This window comes from Agelaius phoeniceus, chromosome Z (assembly GCF_051311805.1).
Source record: "Agelaius phoeniceus isolate bAgePho1 chromosome Z, bAgePho1.hap1, whole genome shotgun sequence".
In the NCBI taxonomy this organism is placed as follows: domain Eukaryota; kingdom Metazoa; phylum Chordata; class Aves; order Passeriformes; family Icteridae; genus Agelaius; species Agelaius phoeniceus.
Genome location: NC_135303.1, coordinates 70050151 through 70062678, shown reverse-complemented (window position 1 = coordinate 70062678; position 12528 = coordinate 70050151). Strand labels below are relative to the sequence as shown.

Here is a 12528-nt window from a genome sequence, read left to right as displayed (position 1 = left end):
AGCAGGAAAAGTGTTAAAATAACATCTTTACGCCTGAGCCCACCACCTGTCTCACGAAGGTACAGTCTCATCCCATTGGTGCCAGAACCCAAGAGGCCAGTGTGAATCCACTTAAATGCAGGAGTTAGCAAGTACAGCCAAGTTATATATACATCAAGGACACCTTTCTCTCATACTTTGTGACGTGTCACTATAATGTTGAATAATTTAAGCTAGTCAACTGCCCTCTTCTTAAGAAAACCACTTACTTGAGATGAAAAAGTATTGGTTTATTAATGAATTCAAAAGACAACTTGAGGCTAGTTCATGGCACCAGCACATTTGTTATGTGACTTTATAGTCTCTGAGACATAGCTGGTGATCAATAAACAGTGATTTCAAGCTCATGCAAGGGTCAATATGGAAGGATTTTGGGAAATTGTCCTTGTGAAAGTGAATTTTGAAAAAATAAAAGATGCAACAGGGAGGGTCAATAAATATTGTCACATGTTTTTAATTAGCTCAAGTTCCCTAGTAAACTGTCATGGCATGATATATGAGAAATTAGTTTTTACAACTAAATCAATGAATGCTTTTTCAAAGAGAAATTAAGATGCTCTTAGTGTGCCTTTTGACAGTCTAGAAAATTGCCTGAAAAATAAATACTGTATAAGTGTACTGATTTTACCTTATAACTCTTAACATTAGTCCTGTGACACTATTATTCTAACAATATCAGAATCCTCTGGATTACGGAATTCTAATCATGAGAAAAAGAATTATGCTTGTCTGGAAGACCTCAGTTAGGATGTAATTATAAGGTGAAATCACAAGTGCAAAGTAATTGAAATGCATGGTTGTGAGGGCTCAGTTATGAAAACATAAAAAAGCTTTCACTAAGCATTCACTGGTACAATGAATATTTTGTATCAGTGGAATTAAGGTTATGCTGTCTGCAAGCAGTATATCTACTCTGTTTATAAGCCATATGTAAATTAGTGTACTGATTACTTGCAGCTTATGATACATTTTTGGTAACAATGGGCAAGAAATACATTTTTGGTGAAATTATTGCTAAAGCAGTCACGTGTTGCAATGTCCTCAATACACACTGGGAAAGAAATTGCTTATTGCTGTTCTTTCCTGCTTTTGTGTGTTAATCGTTTAGTACACAATTATTTGTTAATACCAAAACAGAGAGGCTAGTTTTATATTATTGCAATAGGAAGACATATTATGATTTTTATATTTCAGGCATGAGAATACATTGCTTGCACAGCTGAGTTTTCCAGAGCTGTTACCTTAATTTTGTCAACAAGCATCATTTACACACACACACACACACACACACACACACACACACACACACACAAAAATATACAAATACTTGTAACTATGATGTATTTAACAGCTTCTGTACTGAATTTAGTTAAACACTTACAGACTTATTCCAGTACATCTCAAGACAGCATCATAAGAACTCTAGTGACAGGGAAATCTTCAACCTTCTTGACATGGGTCAGACCCCAACAGGTGGATGTGAATACTCATGGCCCCTGTTACTCTGGGGACAATACTCCCCACTGCCAATTTCAAATACCTCCATAATATTTAATGCAGTTGTTTAGAAAGAATACTATTTGTAGAAAATACAGTGTAATATTAATTAACTGGAGATTTGGGGGTTACCCTCATATTTTATCACCCTGGAGAACAAAGACAATTTTGACTCTTTCATTTGTTGAGCAGGGTGTATGTGGTAAAACAAGCACGTTTATCAGTAATTAAAAATGGGAGTGAGAAAAAGAATTTTTGTTCTACCAGTATAAAAATTATAAAAATTACAAAAATTATAAAAATTGAGGTGTAGATTTTAAAGATATTAAAGTAGATTTTAAAGTCAGCTGCCAAGAACTAGATGAAAAAATCATGTTAAAAAAGCAAATTGGGTATTCACTACTTTTCTAAGATGCATTGTATGTTAGTATCAGCACTGACTCATTGACATTTATCTAGCGATACAGGTTTGCATTGTCTTTGTTTCTCATCCTCCTTTAAGAAGTAGACTTGAAAGCTCACAGGTCCAACCATGACACATACAATGTTGGCATTTAGTGTAAACAAGCAATAAAAAACAGATTATATGTATTCAGCATATAAGCTCTTTAACCATTAAAACTGTAATAATTTATTTCCCTCCATTTTAAGTTTAATCACTGCACTACAGGCAAAGTAGTTCTAATAACAAATGATCAAATAGCAAAGAATAGCGCAAAGGACACAGTTATCTGAGAACTCCTCATCTGTTTCCACTTATGCTCCTGTCACCTGGAGGGAGACTTAGAGATGTAACTGTGGGAGACTGCAGTCCACAGTATTGAAACCTACAGACCCTCAGTGCTGGTATCAATATGTCAGGAAACTGAGCAAGGCTAAAATGAAATCTGTTGCAACATAAACATCTGCTGCAAAGATGGAGGGTGCAAGCAGACATCTGCTACAAAACAAAGGCTTTTAAATGTCTTGTAAATCCTCCTTTTTTCCAGTCTTCAGGCCCAAGTAACTTATTCACACATATACATTTCATTTCCTGCTTTGTCCCAATTGCCTAGGCTCCTATCTCCCCTTTTCCTTGGGGAACCATTTCTACAACTTTTCTCCAGCCCTGCCCCATGAGAGCCTTGTTTTACCTTCTGTGCCCAGGCATGTCCAGGGAAGACAGCATGGACCTGATTTGCAGCACTGCTGCTCTTACCAAGCCACACAAAACTGGCCCAGACTGCCTGTTTTCCACACCACAGGAGGGAGCAGGCAAGGGGGTGGGACACAGCCTATCGCCATCCGCAGAACGGACACAAAAAGCACACCTCAGGCTCTTGTTCATTCTTCTGTCACTCTGACCCTAAGGAAACAGCATTCTCTTTGGATGGCTGGAGAGCAGTCATTGGCATAAAAGGACTAAAAACAAAAAGAGTGAAAGGCTGGAATAGATAGCATTTTCTCTGGAATTTTTTCATTTTCTAGATTTAATTTCACCTCACCATTTCAAAGGTTCATGTGTGAAAACGTTGCCATACAGCTGTATCATCTGCTCTTTATTACATCTTTATAATTTCAACAAGACTCCAATTCTCCATCTGTGGGCTGGTTTTGTGGTTTTACTTTTTTTAGATTAGCTCATTTGGACATCTACTCTTGTATACAAGAACAAAACTTGTCCCTCTCCTTATTAAGTTTTCCAGTGTGGTCTTTCTCTTTAGGGATTTATTTACTGACTGACTAAGAAAACAATAATCTAAAAATAAAACTACAACATTAATTAAATTCTTAATACATATAATTAATTTTAATTTAAATAATTGTATTTATATTCAAGACAAACCTCTTTTTATAAAAGCTTCTCTGTCGACAAATATATATTTAGTCTTACTATAAGCAAATATTTTAATAGCAAAAAGATAGAATGAAGAACTTTACTTACCAAGCCATCCTGATCCAGAATTGGGTATACACATATCTGTTTCAGCACTGGGCAACACAAATCCAACCACAAACACTTCAACCCCATCAGCCATTAGGGCCATTCCTAGCACAAAGAAGAGGGCCCACTGGAAACGACCATGGCCACATTCTTGTATTATCAATTCATATTGCTGTGCCAACTCTTCTTCATCAGCTTTCCTCTCTGTTTCCAGTTCATGACGATCCTTGTATTCATCACGCATGGACTGACCTAAGGCCACCATGTCATCCTTACCCTGCCCCATGTTGGGGATTCCCTGATACTCCCCTTCATAAATTTCATCATCTTCATCATGTCCTTCGGTTGCTTCACTTGATCCTTCGTCATCATTAGCTTCTGCACCATAACTTCCTCCTTGGCCATAGTAATCATCATCATCTTCCTCATCCTGGAATCGACTGTAGGACCTCTGTGTGTAGCCATCCTGGGCTTTGTCAACTGCTTTATTAACTTTTTTCACTGCTTGCCTCTTCACCTCTTTAGCAATATCTTTGGCCCCTTTCACTAGCAAAGTCCTGTCTTTGTAGGTGTCCTCCATCCTGTGTCAAAGAAGGACTGCTGTTAGGCTGCAAAAGTACCTGCCAAATATTGTTTGGAATGTCTACTGGGTGTTGGACATCAGTGGAAAAAGCCCAGGTACAAGTGAAGCTGTAATATTCAACCTGTAAAATACAAGAGAAAAAAGTTTATACTTTGCTATTTTTAGATGCCTCTTCACACTGATACAGAGTCATCCCAATCTTTATTTAAGCACTGAACGTCAGAATAGAGGGCTTCGAATATAAAAGCCTGCATTTTCTTCAGAGATACAAATACCACAGGTTACAAGGAAAATATGCAAAAGATAAATTTAATATCACTATCAGAGAATCTCCAGAATTCAATTTTTTACTGTCTAGTCTTGGATAGCAGGTTTTATTCTGAAAGAAACCAAGCAATTCCATGCATCATACATCAGATTGACTCTGTCTGCAATATCCTTTCTCATTTGAACTCCCTGTTTTGTAGGAAAGGGCTACAAACACTAACCTTTCTCTCAGTGAGCTACCATGAAATATCTCTCTAGCCTTCTATTTAACACAAATCCTGTAGAAAGTTAGTATTCCTCCAATCTGTACCAGTGTCTCAAAGCTGACTGAATTTGGCCAGTGCATTTACAGGGCATTGACACCGAGTCTTAGCAATATGAAATCCCACCCTAAAAAATTCAGTGTGGGGAGCTATGTGGGCAGAAGTGGCAGCACTTTCACACTTTGGAGATTCCCAATACCTAAGTCATGGACAGACACATTCCTTTCTTCGCTATCTATACCCACAGTAGGGACAGAGTGGAGCAACCGTGTATTATCAGCTAATGCATCTCCCAGTGTTAGTCCAGCATGAGCTCCCAATAACCAAGCTGCATGAAAGCACCAAGACATTTTCCCCAGTTCTCCTCCCTGCTCCCCTGCTGTGTCTTTCAATCTTGTGCAGCCCCTATTGCAGACACAATGAGTCAAGAGCAGTTTGCTTATTAGACTTAAGACTAACCATTCCCTTCTCTGTGCGGTTTTCAGGCATATCTACAAGACATTTGCTCAACACACATCTGCACTATCACTAGGAGCGGGAGAAAGAAATGACAGCAGCATGCAAGCATACAGAAGGAAGAAATGCAGAATCATTTTTTGGCAACAGTCTGTAGTTAGCACAGCTAAAATCAATTACAAAATTGCACCATTACTCACGTGTCCAAAGTGTGTGTGTGTGCACGTGTGCACATAAGTGAATCTGGACACTGCAACAGATTGTAGAAGCCTCCCCCCTGGGAGAAAGCAAGCAAGGTTTTTAGCAGTGCTTCTAAGAAAATATGGCCTGCTTCCAGCTTGGGGAAAAGGTTCTTTTTAACCATGATCATTTTAATGATCTATTTTCCAGCATTACCTCAGAAAAACTGCAGTAATGCAACTAAGGAGGCAGTGAGATATGATGCAGGAGTAAAAATAGGTGGAAATTTCTGAAGCTAATCTTATTACCCTTTCTAAAGCAGTGTGAACTGCCCTCAGATCTTTATGGGAGAAGACCAAGGAATAGCTTTAAGAAGTTGTCCTTTATTCATTCTATTGCATAAACTGTCTCCAGAAGTATACTCCAGACATGAGTTTTAGGGCTGATAGTGTTTTGAAGGACAGGAAAAAACTACAGACTGCATTAAATAAACTAAGGATGTGATGTATTTCTGATACAAGAAAATGAAGCCTACAATCACATTGACATGACTTTAGAAGAGAAAAGATATTTCCCTAGCTTTGTAATAATAGAAATTCACCTATAGTAAAAAAAGTCTTTTAGTATCTTCCTCTGGATTAATTTCATATACTTTGACTGTTTCTCAAAGAAATCAGATGTGATGGCACTACTCAACTATTAATGGGAACTGAAGCATTTACTGGAAGAGAAATGCAGTCTTAAAAAGGTCCTGATGTAATATTTATGACTGCAAACTGTAGCCTGACTTTAGGTGCAAGATGATCCTTTTAAGTAGGTCATCCTGGTGAATCTTTTATGCCAAGGCAGTTTCTCTAATTAGAGCTTTTTCTCTAATTAGAGTTTTCAAGGTGCTCAGTAGAAGTTATCTTTCTAGCTAGAAGTATCTACTAGCTGTTACTGAACATGCATCAAAACATCCATGGATCTGCTGAAGCCTTCTACAAATACTTTCAAGAACTCCAAGAAATCCTAACAGGTACTTTTCTGAGTGCTAATGAGTACAGTGTATTCCTAGATTTTAGATAATTTTACAGTGTCCATGCAACCCATTTAACCTAAATTCTGAATTCCTCTCATTCTTAGACTGATATTTGTTTCTTTTTGTTTGTCCAGCAAGGTTTTTCAGTTGTCAAATTCCCCATTACTAAAGGGTGCATATGTGTGTGTGTGTGTGTGTGTGTGTGTACACATATATATATATACATATATATATATGTATGTATAGATATGTGTGTCTGTGTGTGTGTGTGTGTGTATGTATGTATACATATATCTTGAAGAAAGCAGCAGTTTAGCAATACCAAATGAACAAAGAGTCTAAGAGCCAACACTGGTAAAACCATGCCTTACCCTTCTGTAGTACACCTACCCCATGGGTTCAACAGACTCAAAAAAATTAAAATTTGCAAAAGTAACTGAACTTACTCTGCAGTTTGTGATAAACCAGGTACATCAACAAGGAATTTCACCTGCTCATACTCACTAAAATTATGATAACCCTGTCATCCAAAAACATGCAGACAGACAGAGCAAAATTTCTGTCTGGGCAGAAATCAGAAATGTCTCTCTATCTTGCTGAAGTTTCCAAGCAAAATGCTTAATCTGAACACTGTTTTTTAAAACAGCTTTGCTTTCTCAATGAATTGAAATCCGTGCCTTAAGGTGATAAGTACAAAGAGGAATAATTTACAGCCCATGCATGATAGCTTCCCACCCTTTCAATTATGTTGGACTGATTACTACAAGTAAGTAACTGGAAAGTCTGAAAGAGTAAGGATTAATGACTACCTGAGTAGCATAAAGCAGCAAAAGCAGAGATGATAGTCTAGCTATACACTCTTCTTTGTACCAACCAATTCAGCCAACACGTTCACTGACTTTCACTAAAGCAAACACCATATTCCTATTCAATTCCTTCAACTAAAACAAAAAAAAATCCCAGGAAACTAGTGTTTCTGCCAGAAACAGAAATACTCCTTCAGGAAACACCTTAAAAAAAAACCGGTTTGTAAAAACACTCAAAGATGCACACACAAAATAAAAATCAAAGCATCCTTTTGCTCTAATATTTATTCTTTTCCACTGGTACATTCACAGATTTCACTACACTTAGCATTCTGTATAGATTGTGATACATCTGAAATAAAGATTGGACATAACAAACTAAATCAGTGACATCCCATAAAGATATAAATCTATGACAAGTCAGAAAACTCACTTCCACAAAGACTCAGATCTTTGCTTAATATAGGCTGCAAGAAGACTCACTGGATACTCCAAAAAGTGGTATTAACTATACGTATATAGGATAATAAAGTCTTCAGAACAGATCTGGAAGTCACACTCAAATGTGCATTTCATAGATCATAACTACTTCCAATTTTACCACCTTGTCAAATTATTTTATATCCCAGGTTAAATGGGGCACCTGAAGTATGTTAATTCACAAACAGAAGATGCTATCATCTTGCAAGTGTTCTCAGTAATTAAGAAAATAAAACAACCTATGCTTGAATTCACCAGGATACCTGCAAACTTCCTCCTCATCTCTTCATGTGCAAAGCCTTCTGTTTATTTTTCCAGGGTAGTATTTACTTCAGTATAACCTAATAAAGAATAGAATCCTTAATAAAGGGTACTTATTTATAGAAGTATTAAGTTATTTAAAATAAACAAGAGCTGGCATCAAAGCTGGTGTGAAGCAGATTCATTTTGGGTAATGCTAGCAGATTAAAAGCTATGTTTCAGTATTTTAAGCAAATTTTCTTTCTCTCATGTCTCTAGTGACATTGATAGTGGAGCCCTGGAAAATGTTAAAAATAATCTTTGAAAATATTGGGCTTTGTGTTTTCTCAGATCACTGCACCTGAGTAAGCAGTATGATAAAAGATATAATTGTTAGATGTGGTGATTGTTTAGTAATTAAATATAATTATTATATAACCATAAGAAGAATAGTGAGAAACTATGTTGGAAATTTAAAGGGGGCTATGTGTAGCTGAAATCTGTGTATACAATAGAACAATATAAGTTTAATAATTAACATGAAAGTTATGTAATGATAGAGTATAAAACACGTTCACCTCAAATGTATGGTCAGAATCAGATTTGGGTGGAAACTACCCCGACTCCCAGAGCTCTTAAATAAAAAGCACCGCATATAATCACTTATGTGATTATGTGTTTCTGAACGCTAACATTTTGGTGACCCCGGATGGGACCCTGCAGGTGCTGCTGAAGTGAGTTTCGCGACTCGACCATGCTCCAGCCGGCACCAAGGAATTCTCGGGGAGCTCGATCGGCCGCAACCACTTCTGCCGCTCGCAACGTCCCCGGGAGAAAGATAAGGTGCTTTTTACTTTGGTTTGGGTGCCTGCCAATGAGACGCAGAGAAAGCTACGCTTGGTTGGGCTAAAGGAATTCCTGCTGGTACAAGCCTAGGCGCCATTCCTAGTAAGACAATCGCGAAAGCGTTGCGGGTTCGGCAATTTGTGGTACATTTGGAATGGAGAAACTTAAAGGGATTTTGGGCGGCAACACCTCTATCCCACAAAGTTCTCCTTTGGGGTGCTTATTAGCACATTGGAAACGGGGTAATTTTGGGGAAGAATTGCGTAAAGCTAAGTTGATTGATTATTGTAATACATGGTGGTCAGAATATGACTTGGAGAATGGTGAAAAATGGCAAAAATAGGGTACTTTGCAATATAACACTATTTCGTAGTTAATGTCGTTTTGTAAACAAGAAGGAAAATGGGATGAGGTTCTGTATGTTGATTTCTTTTTCTATTTACAGGAAAGCCAGAATGGCAGGATGAATGTGGATTAATGATGGTTAAAAACATCTGCAAGCAATAAGTGTGGGGTTTGTGAGGAACATTGTTTAGAACACTTGGCGTTAAAAGAAAGCCTAAGTAGGGAAAATTATTACAGATATTGATTTACAGGTAGCTCCATTTGAACAAGAGAACCTAACCCTATCCCACCTGTTCCATCTGTCCCTATCCCACTCCCTGCTCAACACCCCACCTAGTCCTGAACCTGTCTCGTCTAGTACACCTTTCCCTCTTTATCCTCCTCTCCCATCGTCAACTGATCCCTCTTCTTCGGAAGATGAGCAAAACCTAACTGTGGTAGAAAGGAGAGAGAGAGAATTAACAACCCCGGTAGCCCACAGAACCAGGAGTCAGTCTAACCTTGCCCCAGTTACGGATAGAAAAGACATAGGCAGACAAAAACGGACTGTAATTACACCCTTGCGACAAGGTGTAGGAGTGGAAGGGCCAGTATTTGCAAAAGTGCCTTTCTCTCCTGCAGATTTAGTTATTTGGAAACAATCAGCCGGAACTTACAGAGAAAATCCTGATAAAATGGCATGAGTAGTAAAAATGGTTATAAAAACTCAAAATCCTGACTGGGATGACATAGAAGTAATATTAGACACTTTGATGGATTCTACTGAGAAAGAGATGGTACTTAAGGCAGCCAAAGAAAGGGTAAGAGAGGACATCAGAAACGGACTCATAACAGGGAATTTAGATGAGAATTTCCCAATTGAGGATCCAAATTGGGACCCTAATTTATTTTGCGATATGGGGAGACTACAGAAATAGCAAGAGTGGATCCAAATAGGACTTCAGAATGCTGTGCCCAAAAATATAAATTGGTCTAAACTATATGAAGTTCAGCAGGAAAAGACAATGTCCAGACTTGAATAACCAGTTTCACCAGGGCAATCAGTTCCAGCAGGTTACCAAGGGGATGGTTTTGGGGGAGTATACCAGCTGACTAGACATAGAACCGGTAGAACAAGTTAAGGAACCTGTTATAAATATACAATTAGGACATAAAGAGGTCAAATTTCTAATAGATACAGGAGCTACTTACTTGGTATTGAATGATTTGCAAGGACAAATTGGGAACAAGAAAACAACAGTAGTCGGCGCTACAGGGAAAGAGGAAAAACAGCCATTCTTGCAACCCCTAGATTTGTGTTTTGGGAACAAAGTTATAACACACGAATTCCTATACGTACCTGAGTGTCCAATTCTGCTTTTAGGGAGAGATTTGCTAGAGAAACTTGATGTGGTAATAACCTTTGAAAATGGAGAGCTTATAATGAAAATACCTGAATCAAAGACGGGACAGATATTAATGATCAAAGAAAAACCTGTTCCCTCTATCCCTATGGAGGTAGAAGATGCAGTGATTCCCTCTGTATGGGAGACAGATATACCAGGGAAATCTAAATTGGCACAACCAGTGCATGTAGAATTAAAGGAAGGGGCGAGGGCCGTACAAGTCAAACAGTATCCCATAAAACCAGAAGCATGGCAAGGAATAGTAAAGATTATTGAGAAATTCTTGAAATACAGAATTTTAGAAGAATGTGAATCAGAATTTAATACACCAATATTTCCAGTAAAGAAGCCAAATGGTGAATATAGATTAGTGCAGGATTTGAGAGTAATAAATAAGATAACAAAGGACATTTATTCAGTGGTAACAAATCCTTACACATTGCTAACATCCGTAAAAGAGAAATATAAGTGGTTTACTGTAATTGATTTAAAAGATGCCTTTTTCTGCATACCCCTTGACAAAGAAAGTAGGAAACTGTTTGCCTGTGAGTGGGAAAACCCAGGGAATGGGAGAAAGACCCAGCTCACCTAGACACGATATAAGAACTCGCCGACCCTATTTGGAAACCAACTGGCAAAGGAACTGGAAATTTGGACCAAGAATGGGCAAGTACCAAGAGACCAATACCTGTTGTTGCAGTATGTTGATGATATACTAATAGCTACAGAAGAAAAGGCAACTTGTATAAAGGTAACCATTGAGCTTTGAAATTCACTGGGATTGGGAGGTTATAAAGTATCCAGAGGAAAGGCACAAATTGCCCAACAGACTGTGATCTACCTGGGATGTGAAATTTCACAAGGGCAACGAAAACTAGGTACTAACCATATCCAAGCTATTTGTGCTATTCCAGAGCCCCAGAATTTACATGAGCTGTGAGTCTTCCTCAGGATGGCACACTGGTGTCACCTGTGGATCATGGACTATGGACTGAATGCGAAGGCCCTGTGTGAAGCTCAGAAGACGCAGCCATTCACCTGGGGCAAGCCACTGAACGAAGCCTTCCTAAAATTAAAGGAAGCACTGACAACTGCTCCAGCATTAGGGTTACCTGATCTGTCTAAAGATTTTCAGCTGTTTGTACATGAAAGGCTGCGCCTAGCACTAGGAGTCCCGACTCAACGTCTGGGAAGCTGGAAAAGGCCGGTGGGCTACTTTTCCAAACAACCTGACAACATAAGTGCCAGGTGGCCTCCATATCTGCGGGCAGTTGCAGCCACTGTGATGCTGATACAAGAAGCCAGGAAGCTTACTATGGGAAGGCACATAGATGTCTATGTACCACACCTGGTAACCACTGTCTTAGAGCAGAAGGGGGGCCATTGGCTATCTCCAAGCAGGATGATGAAATTCCAGGTAGTCCTGACTGAGCAGGATGATGTCACATTAAAAACAACTAACCTTTTGAATCCAGCTTTGTTCCTAGGTACCACAACTGAAGAAGGCCCATTAGAGCATGACTTTGTAAAGGTAATAGAGTACACCTATTCAGCAAGAGAAGACCTGAAGGGCGTCCCACTAGAGCAGCCAGAATGGGAGCTATTTACAGATGGGAGCAGCTTCATGGAAAACGGAACCAGATACGCTCGATATGTGGTAACAACAGTCAATACAGTAGTGGAGGCAAAGGCATTACCACCAAATGCATCTGCCCAGAAGGCAGAACTGGTTGCTTTAACCAGGGCACTAGAATTAAGTGAAGGGAAAAAGGTAAATATCTGGACTGACTCAAAATATGCTTTTGGAGTGGTGCATGATACAAGTGCATGTACACGGAGCACTGTGGAAAGAAAGAGGATTACTATCTTCTCGAGATACACGCATTAAACATCAGGATGCAGTCCTGCAATTGATAAAAGCAGTACAAAAACCTGAACAAGTGGCAATTATACACTGTAAAGCACACCAATCAGGAAACTCCAAAATCTGTGAAGGAAATAGAAAAGCAGACTGGGCAGCCCAACAGGTTGCTCGAAGGGTGCAAACAACAATGGCATTGATACCTTTAAAGCTTAATGAATCCCAATTCAATTTGCCTCCAGAACCAAAATATTCAGTAGAAGATGAGAGACTGGCACGTTTGCTAAATGCACAAAAGAATTCAGAGGGATGGTACGTGCCTGCACAAGACAGAT

General features: G+C 38.8%; 1 protein-coding gene across 1 annotated transcript in view; it reads right to left on the bottom strand.

Moving 5' to 3' along the window:
* SV2C (synaptic vesicle glycoprotein 2C) overlaps positions 1-12528 on the bottom strand; it is a 119928-nt gene that overhangs the window by 82172 nt on the left and 25228 nt on the right. Inside the window, exon 2 of the mRNA XM_077171924.1 lies at positions 3461-4164. Within this exon, the coding sequence (XP_077028039.1) occupies positions 3461-4040 (580 nt within the window). The 5' untranslated portion in view covers positions 4041-4164. The remainder of the gene's footprint in view (positions 1-3460; positions 4165-12528) is intronic.